The sequence below is a fragment of the Coniophora puteana genome (genome assembly GCF_000271625.1).
Source record: "Coniophora puteana RWD-64-598 SS2 unplaced genomic scaffold CONPUscaffold_12, whole genome shotgun sequence".
NCBI lineage: Eukaryota > Fungi > Basidiomycota > Agaricomycetes > Boletales > Coniophoraceae > Coniophora > Coniophora puteana.
Genome location: NW_006913064.1, coordinates 662638 through 685986, shown reverse-complemented (window position 1 = coordinate 685986; position 23349 = coordinate 662638). Strand labels below are relative to the sequence as shown.

At 54.8% G+C, this 23349-nt stretch overlaps 9 protein-coding genes across 9 annotated transcripts; 4 read left to right on the top strand and 5 right to left on the bottom strand.

Moving 5' to 3' along the window:
• Positions 1-1294: 1294 nt before the first annotated feature.
• Positions 1295-2667, bottom strand: CONPUDRAFT_109699 (GroES-like protein). The gene is made up of 2 exons (XM_007774412.1): positions 1618-2667; positions 1295-1568 (listed from the first exon to the last, which is right to left on the bottom strand). Exons 1-2 carry the CDS (start codon positions 2515-2517, stop codon positions 1374-1376), a joined length of 1095 nt encoding a protein of 364 aa, XP_007772602.1. The 5' UTR covers positions 2518-2667; the 3' UTR covers positions 1295-1373.
• A 753-nt stretch (positions 2668-3420) lies between these two features.
• Positions 3421-5928, top strand: CONPUDRAFT_84367 (maltose permease). The gene is made up of 12 exons (XM_007774411.1): positions 3421-3943; positions 3998-4122; positions 4174-4269; positions 4337-4346; positions 4408-4473; positions 4529-4818; positions 4895-4995; positions 5059-5214; positions 5277-5311; positions 5377-5502; positions 5565-5687; positions 5743-5928. The coding sequence occupies exons 1-12, from the start codon at positions 3513-3515 to the stop codon at positions 5816-5818; spliced, it is 1635 nt and encodes a 544-aa protein (XP_007772601.1). The 5' UTR covers positions 3421-3512; the 3' UTR covers positions 5819-5928.
• Positions 5929-6221: 293 nt separating this feature from the next.
• Positions 6222-7387, top strand: CONPUDRAFT_62358 (NAD(P)-binding protein; the record flags this gene model as incomplete). Its single annotated transcript, XM_007774178.1, has 2 exons — positions 6222-7139; positions 7211-7387. 2 exons carry the CDS (start codon positions 6222-6224, stop codon positions 7385-7387), a joined length of 1095 nt encoding a protein of 364 aa, XP_007772368.1.
• Positions 7388-7923: 536 nt separating this feature from the next.
• On the bottom strand, positions 7924-8728 carry CONPUDRAFT_62316 (uncharacterized protein; the record flags this gene model as incomplete). The annotated part of the gene is made up of 3 exons (XM_007774173.1): positions 7924-8031; positions 8084-8240; positions 8310-8728. 3 exons carry the CDS (start codon positions 8726-8728, stop codon positions 7924-7926), a joined length of 684 nt encoding a protein of 227 aa, XP_007772363.1.
• A 1566-nt stretch (positions 8729-10294) lies between these two features.
• Positions 10295-12139, bottom strand: CONPUDRAFT_157440 (uncharacterized protein; the record flags this gene model as incomplete). Its single annotated transcript, XM_007774410.1, has 3 exons — positions 10295-10704; positions 10760-10873; positions 10930-12139. The coding sequence occupies 3 exons, from the start codon at positions 12137-12139 to the stop codon at positions 10295-10297; spliced, it is 1734 nt and encodes a 577-aa protein (XP_007772600.1).
• A 611-nt stretch (positions 12140-12750) lies between these two features.
• Positions 12751-15486, bottom strand: CONPUDRAFT_129391 (general substrate transporter; the record flags this gene model as incomplete). The annotated part of the gene is made up of 13 exons (XM_007774409.1): positions 14897-15486; positions 14656-14822; positions 14459-14583; positions 14302-14397; positions 14231-14240; positions 14115-14180; positions 13804-14054; positions 13570-13730; positions 13349-13504; positions 13249-13283; positions 13067-13192; positions 12883-13005; positions 12751-12826 (listed from the first exon to the last, which is right to left on the bottom strand). The coding sequence occupies exons 1-13, from the start codon at positions 15143-15145 to the stop codon at positions 12751-12753; spliced, it is 1641 nt and encodes a 546-aa protein (XP_007772599.1). The 5' UTR covers positions 15146-15486.
• A 163-nt stretch (positions 15487-15649) lies between these two features.
• On the bottom strand, positions 15650-17207 carry CONPUDRAFT_109686 (mitochondrial carrier). Its single transcript, XM_007774408.1, has 4 exons — positions 16838-17207; positions 16632-16787; positions 16394-16569; positions 15650-16336 (listed from the first exon to the last, which is right to left on the bottom strand). Exons 1-4 carry the CDS (start codon positions 16931-16933, stop codon positions 15727-15729), a joined length of 1038 nt encoding a protein of 345 aa, XP_007772598.1. The 5' UTR covers positions 16934-17207; the 3' UTR covers positions 15650-15726.
• Positions 17208-18568: 1361 nt separating this feature from the next.
• Positions 18569-20606, top strand: CONPUDRAFT_168169 (uncharacterized protein). Its single transcript, XM_007774407.1, has 4 exons — positions 18569-19085; positions 19148-19864; positions 19912-20290; positions 20344-20606. Exons 1-3 carry the CDS (start codon positions 18783-18785, stop codon positions 20287-20289), a joined length of 1398 nt encoding a protein of 465 aa, XP_007772597.1. The 5' UTR covers positions 18569-18782; the 3' UTR covers position 20290; positions 20344-20606.
• A 532-nt stretch (positions 20607-21138) lies between these two features.
• CONPUDRAFT_157435 (uncharacterized protein) lies at positions 21139-23063 on the top strand (the record flags this gene model as incomplete). Its single annotated transcript, XM_007774406.1, has 3 exons — positions 21139-21873; positions 21940-22638; positions 22689-23063. 3 exons carry the CDS (start codon positions 21139-21141, stop codon positions 23061-23063), a joined length of 1809 nt encoding a protein of 602 aa, XP_007772596.1.
• Positions 23064-23349: the final 286 nt, after the last annotated feature.

Genomic DNA, 23349 nt, shown 5'->3' with positions numbered 1-23349 from the left:
CTCCCTAATAGTATATTTCTATGCCAGAACATGTATGGGTCAATCAGGATTGTGACTTCGCATGCATTCGGAAATTATTGCTGACAGTGCATGACTCACTAGTTACTCGTATACTGTACTTTTTCGACCTTAGGTTCGGTCCCCTGTCCACCCCCCCTCACGAACCGAACTTACGGGGGTGGACAGTCCCCCCAAAGTCAGGCCTTCGAACTTAGATGGGGGGACACACTGTAAAATGTTGAAAAATCCCCTTAAAATTTGCCAATAAAACCAAAAATGCTAAAACTCGAAAATCTTCTAAGCAACCACATTATCTTCTGTAAGACTCGGACACTTTGCGGCAGGTGATTTTCAAAAAATACAATGCAGATATGTGGAGTGAGATACTAGTGACAACAACAGGGACATGCCAACCTCAAGGCCAAACTCTTATGTCGAGTGCAGAACTCACAGGTACAGGCCTAAACCTAAGTGGGAGAGAGGAGAGACTAACATAGTCAGGATGATGTATACACGCACTTGATCATGTCACCCGCGAGATGAATATCGACAGCTGGATTGACATTGATAATGGGCAGTCTCAGTAAGCAAGTATGCGGAGTTCTGGAGGGGCCATGAGTCCATTGGCCTTTGTGGATAGGTGTTGGGCCGCCGCCGAGATTAATGCTGATGTCGAGTATCCCATAAGTCCTCAGAGATAATATTATTGTCTTAGCTAGTGTCGAGGACCCCGTCCCAATGTCTGAAGCTGAAGTATGAGCACAAACAGGCACGAACTAGCTGTCCACCCTCGGTTTGACCCCCCGAACCTATAGGGGGGGACAGACGGTTATGGAAGGCGCGTTAAAGCTCCGACTTCCCACGCTACCGCGAACCTAAGGTCGAAAAACTACAGTATTCAAAATTATGCCCGGCTTGGCATTGTACATGTTTGGCTTTGTGGCTGTGGTATATCTCTCGTTTTGACGTTAGTGCTCGGTATTTGTATATACGATGTAGGGCTCTAGATTGCACGGCAGACATTGACAGGCAGTGGGTCCACTCGTGTTCGGGTTTTCCTTTCCAGTACAATGCAATTGCGATCCTCACTGAGCAAAATGGTGGGACGAGCGCCCTAAGTGCCGCAGCGGAGCGCGGCTGCCTTGTACTCACTGATACATGTGCATGAGACACCAATGTCAACCAGACTGATGGGAGTGACCTTGAGCTCATATATACCAGCAGACATTGGTGCTGCCTACCAGACAGAAGCAAAGGTGAAATAAGCTTTACGGACAATAGCCATTACCTGAGTGTTCCAAAGTCTCACATGATAGAAAGGCCCAGCTACGACGTACAGAAGGTAACAAGGAACAGCCATCTGACTCACTACATCATTGCGCCTCGGCAATCCTCCACACAAGTCGCTCACCGCTGACCTCTTTTCTCCTTAGCGTATCCAGTGCGTTCTGAGCCCGCTCCAGCAACGTGTTCCCCTCAATGATCTTCTGATTGGTGGGTCGAATCGCACCCTCCTGGAGTAATGTGGGCATAATCTCTGGTTGAAGCTTTTCGGCATGGAGTTCATTCTGTTCACCGTCAACGTGTGTTAGGCGTCCGATAATAACGGCAACTTACATCGAGGTAGCTGTGCGTCCGAACGCCCAGTGCAGTGACGCCCTCCTCCCAATTGACTGAACCAGTAACATCGAAAGTGTAGATAGGGGCTTCTTCTTCCGACGCGTCCTTGATGATCACTGGCAGCAGCACTGCAACGATCGCTCCCCTCCTGACAATCTTTGATATCGGCGTCACGCTGCCATCGACACTGCCTATGCTGTCGAGGACGTATCGGACCTCCCCGCCCTTTAGTATGTTCTCCACAACGGCCGGGTCCCTGTAGTCGTACACCTCCGCTGCTCCCATCTCCTTGAGCGCAGCGTGGTGCTTCGGAGACGCCGTCGCCAGAATGTTCTTGTAGCCCGCCCACTTGAGCACTTGCACAGTGTACGACCCGCTCGATGAGCTCGCGCCCCACACCAGCACCCTCTCGTCCCTCTTCGGCGGCTCGTACCCCTCCCTCTTCGGCCACGGCAGCTCCAGCCCAAGATACGTCACGAGCGAATGCCACGCCGTCACGAACGAGTCGCTGACCGTAGCCGCCCTGCGCATCCCCTGTTCCCCCGCGTACTCCTCCGTCTCAGGGACGCGCGCGAGCAGGTTCTCCGGCACGACGACGTAGACCTGGTGCGGCTTCTCCTCGTTGCTGCGCCACGCAAACCCGAAGACGCGGTCGCCGACGCGCAGGCGTTTCACGTCGGGGCCGAGCGATAGCACGGTGCCTGCGAGGCCGCCGCCGAGGATCTGGGGCGGCGTGACGAGGAGGTGGCCGTCGGCCTGGTGCAGGTTCAGGGGCGTGGACGCGATCCAGTCGACGCGGATCTTGACCTGGTTCTCCTTGGGAGTGAGTGTCGGAACTTCGAGGATCTCGAGCTTGCCGCGGGGCGTGACGGTGACGACAGCTGGATGGGTGGGCATGGTGTAGTGTAGAGGGGATGAAGGAATGAAGATATTGAGGGACGCGTTTGGAGGTTGGGCTAACGTTCAGGGCACCTGAGCAAGATATAACGTGCTCAAACGCGATGCCTATGTAGGACGTGGGGCGCCTGCTTCGCGCTTACTCAGTACTGGTACCTTGCTTGATAATACTTGACGAATCCGTGAGTAAAGGTTAGCAGCCGCGCTCAATATCAAGCTGGACTTATGGTGCTGATCATCGCTATGCTGACGTGGAGAACGTCATCTGCGACTCTGGTATATGCAGATTCCTGGCAGAACATTTGGGTTGCCGTGGGCCGCTATTGCATTCTGCTATTGCTATGCCAAGACGTCGAGTCGAGGACTGAGTGCTGAATATCTGAGTGATCAGAGGTCGAAGCGAATGGTGAGAGACAAAATTGCTAGTGTAACACCAGGAGATGGTCATTGGAAAACATCAGAGGAAATCTTTGACAGCAAGTACTATGGTTTAAGGAACGGAGATCTAAAGCGGGCGCATCGGGATGCTCTTGTTTGTCTGAGAGTAATATAACGTGGGAAGATATATAAAGCCTCCGTCCCGGCGGCATCTTCCGATTCCCCGTCCCCACACGGTTGCTCTTCTCCGCTCCGTCCAAACTACTTCGGGATCGTACTCTTCTTCTTCCCGGTCTTTCATGATAGATATCATTGAACATACCTTGCCTTGCTAGAGCCTACTCATGCATTCATTACGGCCAACACACAAGAGAACTGGATAACGGATACTTCCGCATCTCCTACTATCGCCGGTCAGTGGTTGCACAGAGGATTGCACCATCATTCGCACCAAACCGTATTTTGCCACTTAAATATGATACCCTGTTCTCGCCCTTGTGTCACCTGTCCATCCTTCCCGAGACGGCCAAAACCTTCTCTGTTCAGCGTCAGTTTGGGCCCATATTAAATCCCAGGATATCCCTCGTCCTCCGTCTGAGGGCACCCACCACCTGGTCATGTCCACTGAGAAGCTCGAGAAGTCCTCGCCGAGTCCTCTGCCAGCAAAGGATGAAATCCAAATAACCAAGCAAGAAAACGCGCCCGGGTCCAAAGTCGACGCGGACCTGGGCGCCATCGACCTCGACCACCGCGCCCTCGCGGCTGCCGCGTCGAACGAGCACGCCGCTAGCGCTTCGGACGCCATCCGCACGCACTTCAGCGCGTTCATGTGGTGCATCTTCATCTGCATGGGCGCGCTCCTCTGGGGCTACGACGCCCAGGTCGGAGGTGGTCTCCTCAGTGTGCCTAGTTTCCGGCGCGACTTTGGTAGTATATACGAAGGTCAGCCTGTCCTCGCTGCACGCTGGCAGAGCGCGTTCAACAGCGTCAGCTCTGTGGGTGGTATCTTTGGTGGGCTGAGTCTGGGTGCTGTATCGGACAGGCTAGGGTACGTCGGTGCTTAGCGCATGTGTGCATGTATGCGCTGACATGAGTGCGTTAGTCGTCGCGGCGCTGTCGCGTTGGCCTCTGTCATCTCGCTCGGGGCGGTCCTCATCCAGTTCTTCGCGCCTGCGCACAACAACGGGATGCTCCTGGCAGGAAAGCTGATCAACGGCTACTCCCTAGGTAAGCCTGCAAGTTGTGTAATTTCACATTCGCACTAATCAAGCCTCGCAGGAATGTTTGTCTCCGTCGCCGGATCTTACTGCGCAGAAGTCTCGCCCCTCGCCCTTCGTGGTATCACCACAGCCTCTGTGAATCTCTGGATCGATTGTGCGTCCAATCTTGCTCAACCACATGTTACTTGTTCCTCATGGCTGACGTTGATCCGATCACCCAGTGGGACAACTGTGAGTGTTGTTGAACTTTGTAGTCGTATTCCAGCCCCTAATCCAGGCGACCTATCTTTAGCATGTCAAATGGCATCATCCGCGGCGTCGGCGAACGGACTGACGCATATGCTTATCGAATTCCCTTGTACGTCCATCTTCTCTATCAAGAATTCCATACTTCTCTAAGTGCTCGCCCGCAGCGCCCTGCAATGGATCTTCCCCGTCATCCTGCTCCTCGGTCTCTCCTTCGCCCCGGAATCACCCTGGTTTCTCGTGCGCAGGAACCGCAACGCAGACGCGCTCAAGGTCATCGAGCGTCTCTCCTCCGGGTCAGATGCAGACGCCCAGCTCCAGCTGCAGCAGATTGAGGAGACCATAGCGCTAGAGGACCATTTCGCAGCGACGTCGACGTATGGCGACATGTTCCGTGGCTCGGACGGGCGCAGGACGCTTATCGCAGTTAGCGTGTTTGTTCTGCAGCAGATGGCTGGTGAGTGGATGCGTGCATGTGCATATAGGCGCGTACCTGGAAAGTAGACGCTCATATTGGATTGTATTCGGGTCAGGTGTGACGTTCGTTTTGGGATACAGCACGTACTTCTTTGAGCTTGCTGGGTTCGACGACAGCAACGCGTTTGACCTCGGTGTTGGCGTGACAGCCATTGGCGTGAGTGTCTTCTCTGAGCTATGTGCGTCGGTCGACTGATGGGGGCCTTATGCATCGTTTTAGATTGTCGGCAACTCGATCACATTCTACACCGTGAACCGCTTCGGACGGCGGTTTATCTTCAAGTGGGGCATGATTGCGTGCACAACAGTGCTTCTCCTGATTGGCTTCCTCACCATCTCGTCTTCACAAGCGGCCAAGTGGGCCACTGCAGCTTTCGTACGCTAAAATTACATGCGTATACGCGTGTCACTGCTGACGCACTGACTGTACTTCTTAAGACCTTGATCTACAACTTCATCTACCAGACTAGCATGTAAGCGCTTCATCCTGATTGTACCATCTGCAGCACGATCTGATTTGTTCTCATCAACTTCTCAGTGGCCCTCTTGGATACGTCATTTTCGCCGAAGTCTCATCCGCCAAGCTTCGCTCCAAAACAGTCGGCCTGAGCATCTGCGTCAATTCACTCTGCGCGTTGGTCGCCAACATCGTCATGTCGTACCTGTACGTAACGATCCTAGCACCACCCAAAGCCCCTGCGCCCTCACTGAGCGCTTATCTTTCAGCGTCAATCCCGACGAAGCCAACCTGGGCGGTTACGTCGGCTTTATCTTTGGTGGTCTATCTGTGTTCGGCTCCATCTGGGTCTGGTTTTACATCCCTGAGACCAAGAACCGGACCGTGGACGAGTGCGTCGTCATACCATTCCTTTTCTGCGCACCTTTGTCTAACGCGGGTATGCAGGCTGGACGTGATGTTTGAGAAGCGGCTTCCGGCACGGGCGTTTGAGTCATACACGATCTACGAAGAGAAGGCGTAGTGCCCTGCGGAAGCGCCTGACCGCATCTCTTGTATGATGTTCCACCGCCACTTAGTATATCGTATCTATCTGCTATCTTGCTACTGTCTTAATGGGCGTATGCTTATAACACAGGTTCTGCCTTCGAACGTGTCGGTTCTTTTCTTCATTCGCTGGGATTCAAATTGCCCCGTTGTTCTCCCTTCGTCTGCCATGTTCGACCCACCCACCGTTTCGGGGACGACGTCGGTATTAATAAGCACTCTGATTTGCTTGGTAAGGAACTCAGTGCAAAGTGTGTTGGTAAGCGTAATCAGGGTTGCAATGCCACCGCCAGTGCATCAGAGGAGTACTTAACCTAGGAACTCATCCGTATGGACGACCAGCACTCGAACTCGTCCGTCTCTTTCGCACTAGCATCGCTATGGCCACCCACCCAGCAGTCGTCACTGTTACGCCCCGAGGCAAGCTCGAGGTCCTCGAGGTCCCGACGCTCTCTCCGAAAGCTGGTGAAGTCCGCGTGCGCGTCGAATGGACCGCCTCGACGCCCCTAGACCTGCACCAGAACGACGGCCACCTGCTTGTCACGCCTCCGCAGATCCTCGGCGACACCGTCGCGGGCACTGTTGTCGAGGTCGGCCCGTCAGACGGCACATCTTCACCATCCCTCAGCGTAGGGGACCGCGTCTTTGGCTTTGCATGGCGCACCAAAGAAGAAAAAGCGTACCAGCTGTACGCCGTCCTCCCGACTTACCTCCTCGCACGCGTCCCCTCTACGTCCGAGTTCGCGGGCGACGAGGGCCTGCAGCGCCTAGCGACCGTCCCGGACCCGTTTGTTACCGCGTGGCACACCATTGTCACCGACCTCGGGCTTCCCCTCCCGTGGCCCAAGCCCCAGCCAGGCTACGTCCCGCCCAATGCGGACGACACATGCATCCTCGTCTGGGGCGCGAGCTCCTCCGCGGGGCAGTTCGTCGTGCAGCTCCTCAAGTGGGCGGGGTACACGCGCGTGCTGGCGACAGCCTCGCCCGCACACCACGCCGCGCTCCGAGACGCGGGCGCGCGCGAGGTGTTCGACTACCGCGCGCCGGACGTTGTCGAGCGCGTTCGAGCTGCCGGCGGCGTCTCGCACGTCGTGGACTGCATCGGCAGCGCGCGGGGGAGCATCGCACCGATCTCGAGGATCGCGAAGCGGGGCGCGGTTGTTGCGATTCTTCTGCCTGTTGTGGTCAGGGACGCGTCGGAGACGGAGGCGCCTGAGTATGCGATGGATGTGCAGCAGGCTGCGCAGTGGGAGGACGGGGTCGCTGTGAGGGGTGTACGGACGCACCATTATCTCGACGTGAATGCTTTTGTTGGTTCAATGAGACTCGGAGTTACTGACATTTGTATTAGAATGCGCTGCACGCTGAGAAGCTGCAACCGGAGATCATGCCGACTCTGCTGCAAGAGGGAGCAATTCGGCCTACGAAGCTCAAGCTTGTTGAAGGCAAGACTCTGTTGGAAAGAGCACAGAAGGCTTTGGACATGATGAGAAGGAAAGAAGTCAGTGGCGAGAGACTGGTCTGGAGAGTTGCCGACTCTCATTAATCCTATCTTCGATGATCGTTAACGTTTTAGGCTTGGACGGCCAGAAAGGTGGTCGCTGACTCGTCTACGCCATGTATCGCTACGACACCGATGATACAACCTTAGTCAAACGTGTTATACCCGACAGACTGGCATGCATCAGAAAGAAAAAAAGTAGTCTAGTCACCTGTAGGTATCTGACAAAATCATTGTATCAGGCACAGTCAGGATTCTATTTATGCAATTGCAAGGAGCACACTGAAATGAAACACGGTCATTATAATATACTGGGATTATACGTATTGAGCCAAAGATAAACACATGTTTGAAAATTACAGCGTAGCTCGCAACTATTATGGTTATCCGGTGGGGATGACTTGGGGATAGCAGCATAGAATACAAGTAAATACAACAATTCGAATCACGGACGCCCGCCAATATTGCATCAATAAATCGGCTCCAGATGCGCCCTCCTTTCAAAGATATGCCTTCCTGGCCGTCGTTGAATCGACATCGCCCTCCAATATCTGGTCCAATTGATCCATCTGTTAAGACGATCAGCACGGTAAAACAAGAGCCGGCAGAGTAGAACTCACGGATCTGTCTAGTTCTCGGATCTTAAGACTCATCTGATAGGCTTCGTATTGCAGACCAGCCACCATGCCCTACGAGTCGTCCTTCAGCGGCATATAAATGACAAGAAGAGAGCAAGGTCACCTTTACTATTTTGTCGTTGATACCGCTATATGGCTCCAAACGCTTGGGCAGTACAGGAAAATAACCGAGTTCGAGCATCCGATTATGGACACGGTCGACGTGTGCCTCAAGGCTGGCGAAGTAAATAACGCGCCGATCGGGGGTGCTTATTGACAAGCTGTATTCAAGGCGAGAACATGAGCATACATGCGAGGAGATGTCATAGGAAAATAGGGAAAACGCATACATATCCTCCGGACTGAAAATACGCTTCTCATGAACGTGGTTCCAGATCTTGCGGTGTCTCTCAGATCTGTCCTTTCTAGCATCTAACCGAGCATACGGGTGTGCAAAGCTGAGTCGATCGGCGCGGGTCGAGCCGACGGGTGCGGCAGGGCTGCGAAATGGGAGCGGCAGCTTTGACTCGTCGCTTGAGAGTGTGCCGCTGCTGGACGGGCTGCCACCTGATTCAGACCAATAGTAGGGTGACGTCGGGAATGTGTTTGTCCCGTTTGGCAAGATTCTTTGGTCTATGTCGCCGCTGCTCGATGGAGGCGAGGAGCCGGTAGCGAAATCGATGTGCGAGTGTGAGTTGCCCTGTGGGCCAAAGGTACTGCCGTCGGATGACTGACTGTAACCCGAAGGAAATCTTCCGAGGGGAGGCATTTATGAAAGCGATCAAGGATGTCAATATAGTGTCGATAGAAACAAATAAGCGACTGCAAATGCAAGGGGAGGCTGGTGGCAGACGAGAGTTGGGAGCTAGGTGAAAACCAGGGAGCAAGGCCCGAGAGTTTGGCCACCCCAGTATTTGAGTGAAAAGTCCACGAGCGAGGTAGGAGAATTCGAAGAATCGAAGAATACAGTGCCCACTCCGAGTCGGAGCAGACGAAGCCACACGGCGGCTAGGCAAAGGATCGCCGTCTCGATCGAATTCCATGATTGCGAGCTCCGAGTGCATGCCCCGAGATCAGTGTCGGATCTGGCCACTACCAAAAGTGTAAAATTCAATCGCTTCAGGCAATAGACCTGCCTGGCTCAGCGTCGGAGGCTCAAGGAGCCCAAAGTCGGACAAACGGTGGAAGACGGGAGAACAGGCGGCGGGGGAGCACACGGACGCAATGGACGCAATCACCGCCTCCGACGCCGACTGCCCGAGGCCTTTCATTCCGCGCGCTTCCGTTCGGGGTAGTCGGTCAGCCCAAAGAGGCACAGAAGCAGCTGGAAGCGGTCGAACCTGATTCCGCGAAGTCGTCGAATAACGTCATGAACGTATGTATCGCCCTCAGACGATTCGGGATGGCGCTCGTCTATCATTGTTTTTCTCACGATTCCATCGCGCTCATCGGGTGAGTCGGACGAGTCCTACGAGCCCCAGCTCGGCCCCAGAATCAAGCTTCTTTAATTGTGCCCCGTTGCGCATTACGAGCGCCGAAGTTATCGAGATCGAGATCGAGTTGAATTTCATTGCTCTAGTTGTTACTTGCCCGAAAAATTTCCCGGCGAACCACCAGTACTTCAGCAAAAAAGGAGAGTCAACGAGTCCAAAGTAAAACTCCACCTTTAGTGACTACCTTTACGCCGTCGGCCTTCAGGATCGCGTATATGAAGGATAACTTGCAAGTGCCTCGCGAATCATACTGTTCTCTACGATCCACTCCAAACGTCAAACGCAAACGCAGATTTGATCCTCAGATACAGCAGACGATCGAATAAACAGTTCATTTGAACTCGCCCGGCGTTTCCCCAGTTCCTGACAGCTGCCGTGCTAGTACTAGTGGCTGGATGGTTGTCACCCTCGGGATCGAGGCAATCTCGTCAGATCTGGCTGCACGGGAGAAGCCCTGAGAAGCCAGTCTCGGTGCCACATCTAAATTATAACCTCTATATCGGCACAGATCTGGGATCCTCCCTCGGAACGTGCATGATTCATCTGCTCTGCCGGATGGCTCAGAGCGCTTACTTCGAGTAAACCATTTAAAGCGACGCCTTGCCGTGCACAGGGATTATAATCCACTGCTAGCGTTAATCGGGTTGACCTTGAGGTATACATAATGCAAGCATGGTATAGCATATAATACTGAGAACCTGCGGTAAAAGTGCGGGACAGGCGTGCTACAGGATGCAACATATCTAGAACATGGTATCGGTGTTCGTGCTGGTGGAAAGGGTGGCGGAGGTGGCGGGGCATGTATAATAATTAATGGGAGCACGTTGAGAACCCAAGAATGGCTAAATGTCTTCCTTCGGCTCTGAAACGTTTCCTGGGCCTTCCGCAGAAGGACACGGGCTTGTATCCAGCTCGCAAAGATCGTCCTCGGCCAAGGAGGTTGGTGAACTACAGTTGCTAGCGACGCTGCTTGCTTCCGTGCTGGGAGGTGAAGAGCAGCTCGAAGAGGAGTCTGTTCCTTCGTCGCCAGCCAAGAGAGAGAGCGACGGCGAAGTCAATCTTTCAATAGGATCCTCATCGCCGGATTCCTCGTCTTCAATAATAGAACTCTCCTCCGAATCATGTACGGGGCTCAAGCCCAGTCCGGAGCGCCGATCCACTCGTACAGGGGAAGATGGCATAGGAAGTTGACTAACTGGCAGGTGGATACTCTCGGGGTGCGCAAGGTTAGCGAAGACAGGCACAGGGACAGCTGGGCAGAAGTCAGCCAACTTTACTCGTAGTTATTTTAGCGGATAAAAACAGACCTTCCTCGGAAAGCTTCGTCACCCCAATTCCAGAGACGGCATCGTGTCCGGAGATGTCCAAATGATCGGGTGTGGTCAGGACTACATCCACATGGGTTGAGCGGTCGTGTTTTACTGGACAGTGATTGTGAGTTGGTTGCCCAAAGCCTGAGAAGGACGAAAAAACTCACTGGAGGCATCGAGATCCGCGAGCTCCTGTTTTGCACCTGCATGCCTGTGTATGATCCCTTCCAGGATCTCCACCCTGGCCTGATACATCTCTGCCTCCGTCTTGTGGTCATAGGCTGCGCATATCAGGGACTTGTTCTGACCAACGCGTGATGTGAGCTCCGTCTCCAGCCCCCGATTCAGAGTAACCAGCCTCATGTTCTCCTCATCCAAAACTTGCTTAGCCTCTTTCAGCCTGACCAACTCGCGCAGCCGCACAGCCGTGTCCACCTGCGGACGCGGTGGCCCCCGTCGGCATCCACACATGCACCTCCGGAGCACGCCTTGCAGGCGACGCACCTCCGCATCCACCGTCCGCCGTTCGTCCCGCTCGCACGCAAGCGCGAACTCGACCGAGGACAACTCGCGCGCAATCTTCTCCTCGCGCTCACTTGCCATCTCGACCAGCGCATGCATCGACCGGAGAGCGCGCTCGGCCTTGGCAGAGTTCTCCCCGTTCTGCACTGCGAGTCGGGCATTGGAGTCTGCGAGGTGGGCGTTATGCTCCGCACGCCGAAGGGCAGTGGCCACACGCTCCCGTTCCCGCTCGAGGTCTTTCTTGAGAGCGTCGACCGCGTCCACGGCCGGGGTTGCCGGGTCAGAGGATTTGGAGACTGCACCGCAACGGTCCTCGGCGAAGGGGAGGGCGAGCTTTAGGATTGCGTTCTCTTGTTCAGCCCTTTCGGCCCGAACAAGATTCGCATCCGCCTGTCGCTCAGCCTGCGCCTGCGCCGATAAAGACAGGTCGAGTTCCTTGCTGGCCTGAGCAGCGGTCCGCTCGCTGGTCCGGAGCTTCGTCTTCGCCTCGTACGCTTCTTCTCGAAGAACCTCGTTGTCCGTGTCGATCTTCTGCATGCGAGTTCTTGTGACCTGCCTGTATGCTTCGAAGCCTTTTTTCAGCGCGGCGTTTTCTGTCTGGAGTACGTCTCGGTGTGCTTTGGTACCTCCAAGTTCGACGGCAAGAAGACGTTCCTTGGTTTCAGCGAGGCGGAGCTTGACTTGAAGGCGGTCTCCAATGGAGTCTGAATCAGAATGTATACGTCGGACTGCCGAAGAGGGGCGAGTACGCAGACTGAGGAGCAGGAGGAGAGCTAGAGCGGAAGCGGGCATGGCCCAAAAGAGCGTGAAGGCAAAGACGGACAGGAGGATGTCCAAAGCGGCGTCGGAGAACATATTATGTAGTAGAGAGGATGTGGTGAAAGCAAAGACGACATGCGAATGGCGATGGAGGCTGGCCGGGGTAGAGGCCGCCAAGTGATGCGTCCGTCCGGGTTGAAACCCCTTCACAGCGCAGTGAGAACATCAACTCGTAGGCCAGAGGGGCATCCACCCATGTCACAGAGCTCAAAGGATCGTCCATGCAAGGCGTAAGCTATTTGAGGGGATACATGCACATCACTCTTTGAGTCCCTTCTACGAAGCTGCCATCTCTGAGGCCTATCACTAAGCTGAGCATCAAGTATCCGGGACTCTGAATCTGGAACGATCAAGATGAAACAGAGAGGATATGTGAATGCGGACTAGTAGTGCCATGAGTTCGGAGACATGAGTACTGGTATAGCAAAGTTGAAGCCATGTCGCGCAGGATTATGAACTTCGTTGGGATCACCGAACCGGAATCTCCCGAGAAGTGACACTTGCTTACGGTCGACCGGTCAACTACGTTCGCTCTTCAAGTTTCAAAGCTTCATTTCCGCATCCTCATTGTTTGTGACTCTGCAAGACAGTCTAATAGACCTCTTTTTTGGTCGCCGTTATTGCTAGTTGAATAGCGTAATTGACACTCATAAATCAGCTTTCTTAAACGTATAAGAAGCAAATTTTCTCGCTGGCACTCTTTCCTCGAACATTACATCAAGTCTTAGGTACACCCAAGGTTAGCACACGCAGAAACGTGAACGCCAATGACTACTCACTCATCGATCGTACGATCCTTAGTCTCTGGGATGTAAAACCAGGACCATATGCTTCCGAGAACAGCAAAGCCTCCAAAAATGAACCCGACGTATCCGTTCAGGTTTGCTTCGTCAGGATTCACGCTGATAAGAGTGCCCCATGTCAGTGTCCTTGTTGCTGGTGATATCAGGGAAAGGCGCTCACAGATACGGCACAACGATGTTTACAATCATGGTACAGCACTGGTTTGTCAGGATACCCATGCCGACTGCCTTCGATCGCAGTTTGGAAGACGGGACCTCAGCGTATATGGTGTATCCGAGGGGTCCCCTGCCGTCAAGTCTTCATCAGGAGCATGTCATGACGATGGCCTGTGATACACGTACAGCCCGGCCTGGTAAATAAACAGGTAGATGATGACCTGCAACAAACCATGTCAACATGTGCTCGTGTGCAAGACGCAACACGCGGAGGGATCGGGCTGACAAACGCAACGACACCAAGCCTCGTTCCCTCTGTGGTGCGTATTGACAAGAAGCCGATCAGGAGGTTCACAAATGCGCATCCGTACAGGCTTGCGTTCCATATCGTGCGACGGCCGAACCGATTTAGCGTATACAGCACGAGCAGGTTGCCTGCCACCTGTGTCAAAAACGCATGGTGAAGTTTATCACATTCTCTGCGCTATGCCAAAGCAAGACGCTTACGCCGACAGCGGTGACAACGAGACCAAGATCAAACGAGGCGTTATCGGAGAATCCCGCGAGCTCGAAAAAGTACGAGCTGAATCCGATGACGAACGTCACTCCGGACGACTGCTGCACGACAAACACCATGCACGAGATCGCAGTCCGTCTGCGGTTAGCACCTGTTGCCATCATTCGTAACAGTAATAGTCATAAGAGGAGATATTGTGAAGCGCAGCGCGAAAGAATGCTCACCGCGAAACAGGTCCCACAACCGCGATGTCCGGGCGTAATAATCCTCCAGCTCGATCGTCTCCCGGATCTGCCTCAGCTGCAGGTCGACGTCCGTATCGGTATCCGCGACTGCCTGCGCGTTCGCGCCTCCGACCCACGCAATGACCCTGTGTGCGTCCTCCATCCGGTGCTTGCGCACGAGCCACCACGGCGACTCGGGTGCGAAGGGGAGGCCAAGCAGGAGGATGACGGGGAAGATGAATTGGGTGGCGCTGCGGTAATGAGTATGCGGAGCGCTCGGCGACGGAGATGTTCAACGAGATGAAACTTACAACGGTATGCGGTAGGCATACGCATCCGTGCGAGCGCCTGCGCCTCGAATGGCCGCGTTCGAGAGTCTTGGAGTAACGTCTAGTGTGCGGAGCGTTGCAAGTGGGAGTTCACTTACAGCTGACCAACTTCACATGTTTCGATCAGAATCGGTGCTCCCAGATGCATGATCGGGGATGGACTACTTACATGCGACCCAGAGGTTGACGGCTGCCGTCGTGATCCCGCGCAGTGCAGTCGGGGAGAGCTCGACGCAGTACGAGCTAGACGTTGCGACGTAGATCCCTATAGCACGTGTCGATTCCGTCAACTTCAATACAAGCAGCCCTGGCTTACATGTACTTACCCAACGATATGCCGTTGATGAATTTGCCCGCCACGAGCATCCCATTGTTATGCGCCGGGGTGAAGAACTGGATGAAGATGCCGACGAGAGAGATGATGCCACAGATCCCCACGGTCCCGCGACGTCTAGTTACAGGCGCACCGAGACCATGAGCTCGAAAGCGTTCATCATCATAAACACGACAGCCATGAGCTCACCCGAGTTTGTCGGATATGATACCGACGGACAGACCACCAAGCATGCACCCGACCGAGCTTGCACTGTTGAACGCACTCTGCCAGGATGCAGCAAGAATGTACTGCCCGCCCGACTCGAACCCAAAGTCACGGCGGAACGAAGGCACACTCAGCAATCCTCCCGTAATCTGCGCGTCGCGGCCTTCAGTTGCTGCCTCGAATACATAGATCCAATACACAGGGAACTTGAAGACACACGCACCTGAACGTCGTACCCTGCAAGAAGAGCACCGATGCACATGAACAGACACCAGAAGAAGGCCCGCCAATACAGCCGGATGGCCTGCAGCGGCGAGAGCGCACGGTCTGTTGCCGCTGCCTTCGCCAGCGCTCCAAGCGCAGGAACGGCAGGTGAGGATGTGCCGCGCCCGATCTCTTCGATGTTCTCTACAGCCTCCTTGACATCTGACATCGACGTCTCTCTCCTTTTCTTGCGTTCATCGGCAGCCATGGCGGAGTCGAGCTCGTGGGGACCTATCCAACTCTCAGTTCGCGGTGGGGCTTATACGGGGTCTAGAATTATCACGCAAGACATATAGACCACATTTCTCCGGATAAGATGTACGTCAAGGGGGTCATGAGACGCAGGGCAGGGCCTGTAGCGGCGGAAGGGCTATTCATAGCATTTGGGCGCGCTAAGTCGAGCGCAAGAGCTGCTGACGGAGACGGAGAAGGACAGCTGACTAGCCAAGTTTTTCGCCGAGACCCAAGAGTGTCAGAGCCGTTTTCTACTGGAAAAACAGATTTGACGCTGGTATAAAGAAACCATGAGGTAAAAAAGGACAGCCTGACGGCCCCGAGCATGGATGCGGCGGTGTGAGAGAAAAACGCGCCCTCAACGACACGGTCAGCTGATTGCCTAATGTAGAAGGCGGTCTTCCTTAGGCGGCACAATAGCCCCTGAAAGCAACCTGCTGCACCATGCAAGTACTACCTTGTGTTCCATATTATGTGGGTAAAGTTAACTGTAATCTATAGTAGACGTGATGGCGGTCTACAATCATTCTATGTGAGCAAGCTGATCTCTGTCATTTACGGGAATTGTCTGTTCAGCCCATCGTAAATGAGGAAGATGACTGCGCTGCTTGGAATGGACCGCGCAACAGTGATCCCACAGCCCGCATACAGCCCACGGATGCCCTGCGCGCGCCACATATCCTTCGCCGTGCCCAAGAACGTCGGCCGTGGCACGCCAGGGGCGCGGGGCCGCAGCTCCTCTTCCGTCTGCATCGCGCTCTTCACCGAATCCGCGGGGAAGAGCGACAGGTTGAACACTGCGCCCGCACACGCGCCGCTGACGGCCGACTCCCAGGGCAAGATGTCTTTCCGGCCGAGCTCGACGGGGGAAGACGACTTGCGGGCGCGCCGCTGGATGAGCTTGAGGCCTACGTACTCTTTGCACGCGAACCAACTTGCACAGCCGCCCGTCTCGCGGATGAGCGTGCCGGTCTGCCCGAGCCAGAGGCCCCGAAGGCCTTCTTGACGGAGAACCGACATGAAGACGGATATTGGGCCCGGGAGGACGCGCCGGGTGGGGACACCGAGGGTAGCCGTGGCTGCAGCGCTGCCGGGTCCGGCAGGAGAGGTGGAGGGTGCTAGCATCTGGACTTGCATCTTGCATTTGATGAGTTCTATAGGGGTGCTGCACGCGGGAACAGTGAGTCATGAAACACATTGCTGTTGTCAACATTGAACGCACAGGACGAAGGAGGTGAAGGCACCGGCGCCAGCTCCAGCCAGAGAGAGTTGTGCGAGAGTCGGGTCCTGCGACATTGGACGTGCAGTAACCCAGCGTATGAGGTTTTGCAGTTCGCTATACACCAAGAACAGCGAGGCGTTCTCCGCCATAGCTCCCACTACGGGTGCGGGCAAGCCCTGTGCACGCGGATATGTGACCCTGACCACGCTTTCAGGAAGGTGCGACAACATGGACGTACCCTATACAACCCTCTGATACCTTCATTCTTCCACGTCTTGACAAGACAGTCAACTGGTCCGTTGAAGCGTGCTGATGTGTCGAGAACTTGTGATTGCAGGCGAACCTTGGTCAGGTCAAAGGGATGCTCAAACACTTTTGAGACCATTCCTGCGATCTGGTTACTTATGTTGGCAATTCAGAGTTAGAGTGAAAGCTCGGACGTACGCTGCCAAAAGTAATGTCCTTGACTGCACGCATGGCATTGGAGGAGCCGGGGTGGTCATCTGGCGTCCAGGGAATTGCATCGGGTGCTGCTTCCATTGTTCAAGACAGATAAAACGCTTTGACGACTAATTGCTTGGAATTAGACACGCTAGGACGGGTTATTGCAGAGAGGTTTGCCGTGGTAGGGGGGGCTGCAGGTGCGGCGGAAACACGAGACGTGTTTTGATGCAAGTTATATCGGCTTCTACCGATACAGGATGAAGTGCAGAACGTTGCGGATACTGCGACTAGCTGTAATGGCCCCAGGCGTCGGCAATGAGTACAAGCTACAGCAGTTGAACGTTGAAGGCTGTAGTCGGTGTAGCAGGAGGAGGAGGCCAGGAATTGCTCGGAAGCAAGCCGAGTTCCGGGGCGTATTGATTGTGCCTTTCGTCATGTCATCGTCTTCGCCATGGCAATCCTCGTCCTGTCATTGGCTCGGCTACATGACGCGCCTCCTCGTCCATAACTCAAATCTTCCTCCTCTTGTTGGTCGACTTCAACAACTCTTCAACATCGTCCACGCGCATGATCAGCAGCAATCCAACACCGGGCCGTGGCCAACTCACGGACCGTAAGCCATCGCCGATGCTGACCGACGCTACGACTAGCTACGACTGCAAAAGTTTGCATGTTCCTATATGCACACCAAAACTCGTGATTACACTTCTTACTCCCTCTAACTGCCAAATGCCCCTTGTCTCCACATGAAGCAGCTGGGCTCTGAACTAGTATGGCCCTTCGTCATAGGAGAGACTAAAGCCTCGAAGTCTTGACGACATCCTCAGTCCACCCTAGTGTCGCGTCGTCATTCCGGATTTGTGCAGTCACTGCAACGCCACTTGGTTGGATTACCGTCTGGTGATGTTCTGATCAGAACATGGACTATCAGCTCAGCCACCAGGCGGTGAGTTGCCTGAACGTTTCACCGGGGCTGCTTATTGTCAGCATGTGGTCTCCACACTCTGGCAATCACCGGCGCTGGACCTAACAAGTACGTGTCCTTGACATTCTGAAAAGCTTGGGTGGTTACCACAATCCGGAGTTATGTCTATCCGCTCTGGACCGCGTCCGCATCCTACAACGACTTGTTGATGTCGAACTTGTATACCCATCGTATCCATTGCACAGGTCTTGGACTTTCATACATGCATCAATCGTCAGTGCGTCTTTGCACCTCATCGGGGTACCTAACCTTACGAAGGAAAGTAGGGTCCCAAAGCCGCTAAACCTCCCCAAGGGCCCAATATCCCATTTACAAACATACGTCGTCTTCAGAAAGGCCTTCCAGACGCAGTTATATTCTGACAGATACCAATGATGGGATGTCAGCGCACTGTCAACTTTATTTTGTGTCCTGAAATGCTGGGGTACATAAGGACCGCCATTTCATATGCCTTTATAAATCCTCCTCTGCCGTTGTCATCACCATTTCTCCTCGCGAAAGCAGCTATCGCCATCGCCAATGAATGCACCGAAAGGCTGGGCAACAACGGGCTCTCATCCTGACAGGCGTGTTTGGACGCGTCTCCTCGGGCTGACTGAGGTAGGATTCTACCATGACTTGCTCTTCAACAGTACTGCAGACACCGTCATGCACGTTCATCTCCGAACCATCGACCCAAGTGCAGGCCTCTTCTCGCCCGACAACGTCCTCCGAGCATGGTCATCTGTTCGAAGACGCTTTCCACTCATCTGTGCACGCATCGAGGAACAACTCCCTCCCCACTCGTCCTCGACGTCGACCCTGGACGCACGCGAGCCCCGGCCCCACTTCGTGATCCGCGAGGCTGACATCCAGGAGCAGGCAGAGAACACGCTTTCACTCGGAACTGTCGCATCTTTCTCTGATGCTGAACGTTTTGTTCAAGCAATCGCCGACGGGTCTGCACATCTTTCCCCGCATATGATTACGCGTATGCATGTCCTTTGGCGGCAGGACCGACCCGCGGGCGCGGAGGCGCATGTCATCTTTGTGATTGCGCACTGTATCACCGATAGTGCCTCCACGAGCACCGTGCTGCGAGTGTTCTTTGATACCCTTGCGTCGAAGGAAGACTTCCTGCACGCGCCAATCGAGGAGAGGCTCGAGATGTATCGTCCGCTGGAGCAGACGCTGAGATATCCAGCGGGACTGAGTCAGGCGGGACGCAGGTGGAGAAGGGCGATAGGATGGGCGCTGCATTCTGTGAGGAGGAGAGGGTGGACGGTGCGTGTCTAGGAGTTTCATTACAGCAGTCTCAGAGCATATCTGATGCCGGCCTGACTCAGGGAGGTCACACTCTGCCCCGGAACCTGACCACACACTCAATCTCAACGCCAGCTCGTTCCCGCCTGTTGGTCCACACCTTCACGCGAACCGAGTCATCTCGCTTCTTAGCGAGCTGCCGACGAGCGGGCACGACGTTTAACTCGGCATGTTTTGTACTCGAGCAAGTCGCACTCGCCCGCGTCTTGGCTCGCCGTTTCTTGTCTGGTGCAATGTCGCCTGAAGAATGGGCGTGGAGAGCAAAGGAACCCATGTTCATCTTCGGCCCGCTCAACCTGCGTCCATATCTCGAGTTCGGCGGGGCTGGGTACGAGGGCGGGGGCGCGGGTGACGTCGGCTTCAACATCAGCTGGTACAGCCATGTCATGCCGCACATGCCGCTCGGGGTGCTCGCGGGCGTGGAGACACCCAGCCAATACAGTGGTCCGCTGTTCAGGGGCGCGCCGCCACCAGTCGCGCTATTGAGCAAGGAACGGTTCTTTCACCGCTCTACGCTGCTGGGACAGCAAGTGGAGAAGTTGTTCGGACATCATAGGTTTGTAGATATCGTCTGTGCAGGTCACAAAGAGCCAGCAGATGTATCGAGGATGCAGGCAGAACAGTGGATACGTAACGAGCGGCAGATCAGGAATGACGATGAGAGGCCTAGAACGGTAAGGCCTGACGACGTCCCACAAGGACAAGTCGTGCTTTCGATTGCAGGCTCTAGTCTGGGCGATGTGAGTGACATCGGCATGCGGCCCCGAGATCATGCTCACGAGTGCAGATGGACCTCCAGATTCCCCGCGCGTACCCTCTTCCTTCTACCCATCCGCTATCACCCCGTTCTCGTATATCACACCCGGTGCGCGCTGGATACTCGACATCACCTTCACCGCCATCCAACGAACATAACGACACCGAGCCGAGCCTGATTGTTGACTATTGGCGCACCCACCTGCACGCTCGTCCCGTCGAACTCTATATCGGCTCGGTGATGCGTCACGAGCGGATAGAGCTCTTCGTGTTCTATGACGAAAACGTGTACGAGGCAGGGGTCGTCCAAGAGTGGCTGGACGAAGTCGTACTTACGACTCAATCTTACTTGGGCGCCGAAAGAGGGGTGCGAGAAGTAGAAAGCAAGATGACGCAAAGTAGGTTGTAAGGTACGTCGTCCGCGGATTGTGCGCGGCTGCGAGTCTGAGAATTTTGGAGACAGCTTGAATATTGTATTACGGTGTATCCACGACCATCAATGAATGTCACACAGATGCTTGAAGGACAATCAAGCACTCCATTCAAAACGCTGGCGTTTTGGTTTCCTGAGAGTCCAGCGCGACCCTGGCTTCATCAAGCTCGTGAGTATTCCCAGCGTCGTCCACGTGCGACCGCATCCCCATTGGCACCCCGACGCTTCGGCGGTCTGTAATTGACAGTTACCGGACCACGCGAGTTGACACACCATCCAAAGTCGGGGACTGCGCCCCCTTCTCTCTCCGCGATCTTGAGAACACGGTGCTTCTTTCAATTCTTTCTCTTTAGAATGGAACCACGCCCGCTGGTTCGTGACGCTGGTGACCAGGAATACGCCCACAGTTTTACTCTGGGCATCAAGGAGAGCGCGACTTCCCTTGATACACCTCCGCAGCAACCTGGACGAACGGCGATTATCCTTGATTTGACGATGAGGTCCTGAAGCCCGCCGTTTTCCGATGGGCCGCTATGAACTGGCCTCAAACTGCAATGATCACAGGATGGTTCTTTGACTCGTTGCTAGCCCACGAATCCACTTCCTGACGTCAACATGTAACGGTATTTAACCAATCCACATACGAAAGAACCCGCCGAAGCAATTGAATACTGAGGGTGTGTCAAAGTTCAAACGGCCTCCGCGCCTTGGATATCATGCTCACAATACACTTCCTAGAACGCATTTATAGCTCAATCCCAAGAGTTTCAATATTGACTGGCATTTCACACACGACCCCTCTTTCGGCACTCTATCCTCTCCAACATGCAGAACGCACTGGGATGGGCGACGGAGAACGCAGAGCCCGGCAGGCGCGTCTGGTCGCGCCCCCTCGGGTTGACCGAGAGCGCTTTCTACTACGACCATATGTTGAATGGCACCGCTACCACGTCCATGAACGTCCATCTGCGCACCACCGACCCGTCTTTGAGCATGTTCTCACCAGAGAATGTGCGCCGCGCATGGAGCTCAGTTCGTCAACGATTACCACTCCTCTGCACGCGTATCGAGGAGCGCCGCAGTCCTTCTCCCAGTACCGATCTCGAGGCGCAGGAACACACACCCCACTTCGTGCTGCATGAAGCTGACATCCAGGAGAAAGTATGCGAAACATTGTCCTTTGGAAGCGTAGGGGACCCAGAGGAAGTCGACGCGTTCATACAGGCGATCCAGGACGGCCCACGGTACATATCCAGAAATGCCATCTCGCGAATGCACATCTTGCACAGGGCCGATTGTCCCGCGGGCACCGAATTGCACGTGGTGTTCGTGTTGGCGCACTGCATCACAGACAGCTTGGGCACTAGCACGGTTCTACGGTCGTTCTTTGACACGCTGGCGTCGAAAAGGGAGCACCCGTATCTGCCTCTGGAGGCGAGGCTGGGCTTGTACAGACCGCTAGAGGAGAAGGTGTCGTACGGGGACCTGAGCATGGCCCAACGGCGATGGAGAAGAGCAATCGGGTGGGCAATCCATTCTGTACGGAAGAGAAGCATCAAGGTGCGTTCCCGTCTTCGTTCAATAGCCTCACACACAGGTATCGTGTTTGCTTACTGACACCACCAGGGCGGCCATACGCTCCCCTGGAAATTAACAACCCGCTCCGCGTCAACGCCCGCCCGCTCGCGACTCCTCGTGCACACCTTCACGCGTGGGGAATCCGACCGCATCATCGCGAGCTGCAGACGCGCACGCACGACACTCAACGCGGCATATTACGTTCTCGGCCAGGTCGCGCTTGCGCGGGTCCTCGCGCGGCGGTATCTAGCAGGCGAAATGTCCGCCGCCGAGTGGACGTACCGCACGCGGGAGCCCATGTTCTTCTACGGCCCGCTGAACCTCCGGCCGTACCTCGAGCAGCCCGAGGGCGGGACGGGCATGGGCGATATGGGCATGCACATCAGCTGGTACGAGTGGGTGCTCCCGCACATGCCGCTGGGCCCGCTCGCGCGCGTGCGCAGTCCGGGGGAGTACACGGGTCCGTTGGCGGACGGTGCGCCTCCGTTCGAGGCGCTGATGGGCCGGAAGCGGTTCTTTCATCGCTGTGCGCTTCTTGGCGATCAGGCGGACAAGATGTTCAGGCATCCCAGGTTCGTTGATGTGGCGGTAGCCTCGCACGCGGGCAGAGCTGCAGCGTCGAAAAAGGCAGCGCTGGAGTGGCTGAAGGAGGGAGAGGGCATACGCAAGGATGCGGAGGAGGTAAGACCGGAGAGGCTCCGAGACGGTGATCATGTCTGTGCACAAAGCGGATCAAGTCTGGGGGATGTGAGTTGTGCTAATAGCTTCTGTGTTGAGAACGATGCTGAAACGAGCAGATGGATTTCCTCATCCCGCGTAAATATCCTCTGCCTTCGACACATCCTCTTTCACCTCTGTCTCCCAATCCAAGTCCAATTAGAGCTGGTTATCCGCCTTCACTCGAACAATTCGTTCCGGACCACGAAAAGCACCCGGCGCCTAACTTGTTCGTAGACTATTGGCGAACTCACCTCCATGCACGGCCCCTCTCGCTTTACTTCGGTGCGGCAACACTCCACCAAAGGCTGGAATTCTTCGCATTCATTGACGAGAACGTTTTCGCGGAACAAGACGTAAAAGAGATGGTGCGGGAGATTATAGCTGCGTCGGAATGGTATCTGGGGAGGGATGAACGAAAGGTGGATGCAATGCCTCTGCAGAGCCGTTTGTAAGCTACCCAGCGAGTATGGACAGCCGCTAAGTCATCGAGCAATTCATTACACGAGCACTCCGTACATGAGGGATCATAGACTGTCCAAGGCGATGCAACAGTGGGAAACACTGCGATCGATAAATACCACACCTCAAGATTCTCTATCGTGGTAGTTCACTGAACCTTGCATCACTCACTTCTCCCGCGCTATGACTCGATAAGAAATGACGGCCTGTTGCCGTGATGAGGCGGCGGCTGTGGAAACTGATATCGCGCCTGTTCGTCCTTTCGAGCAGGTGAATCGA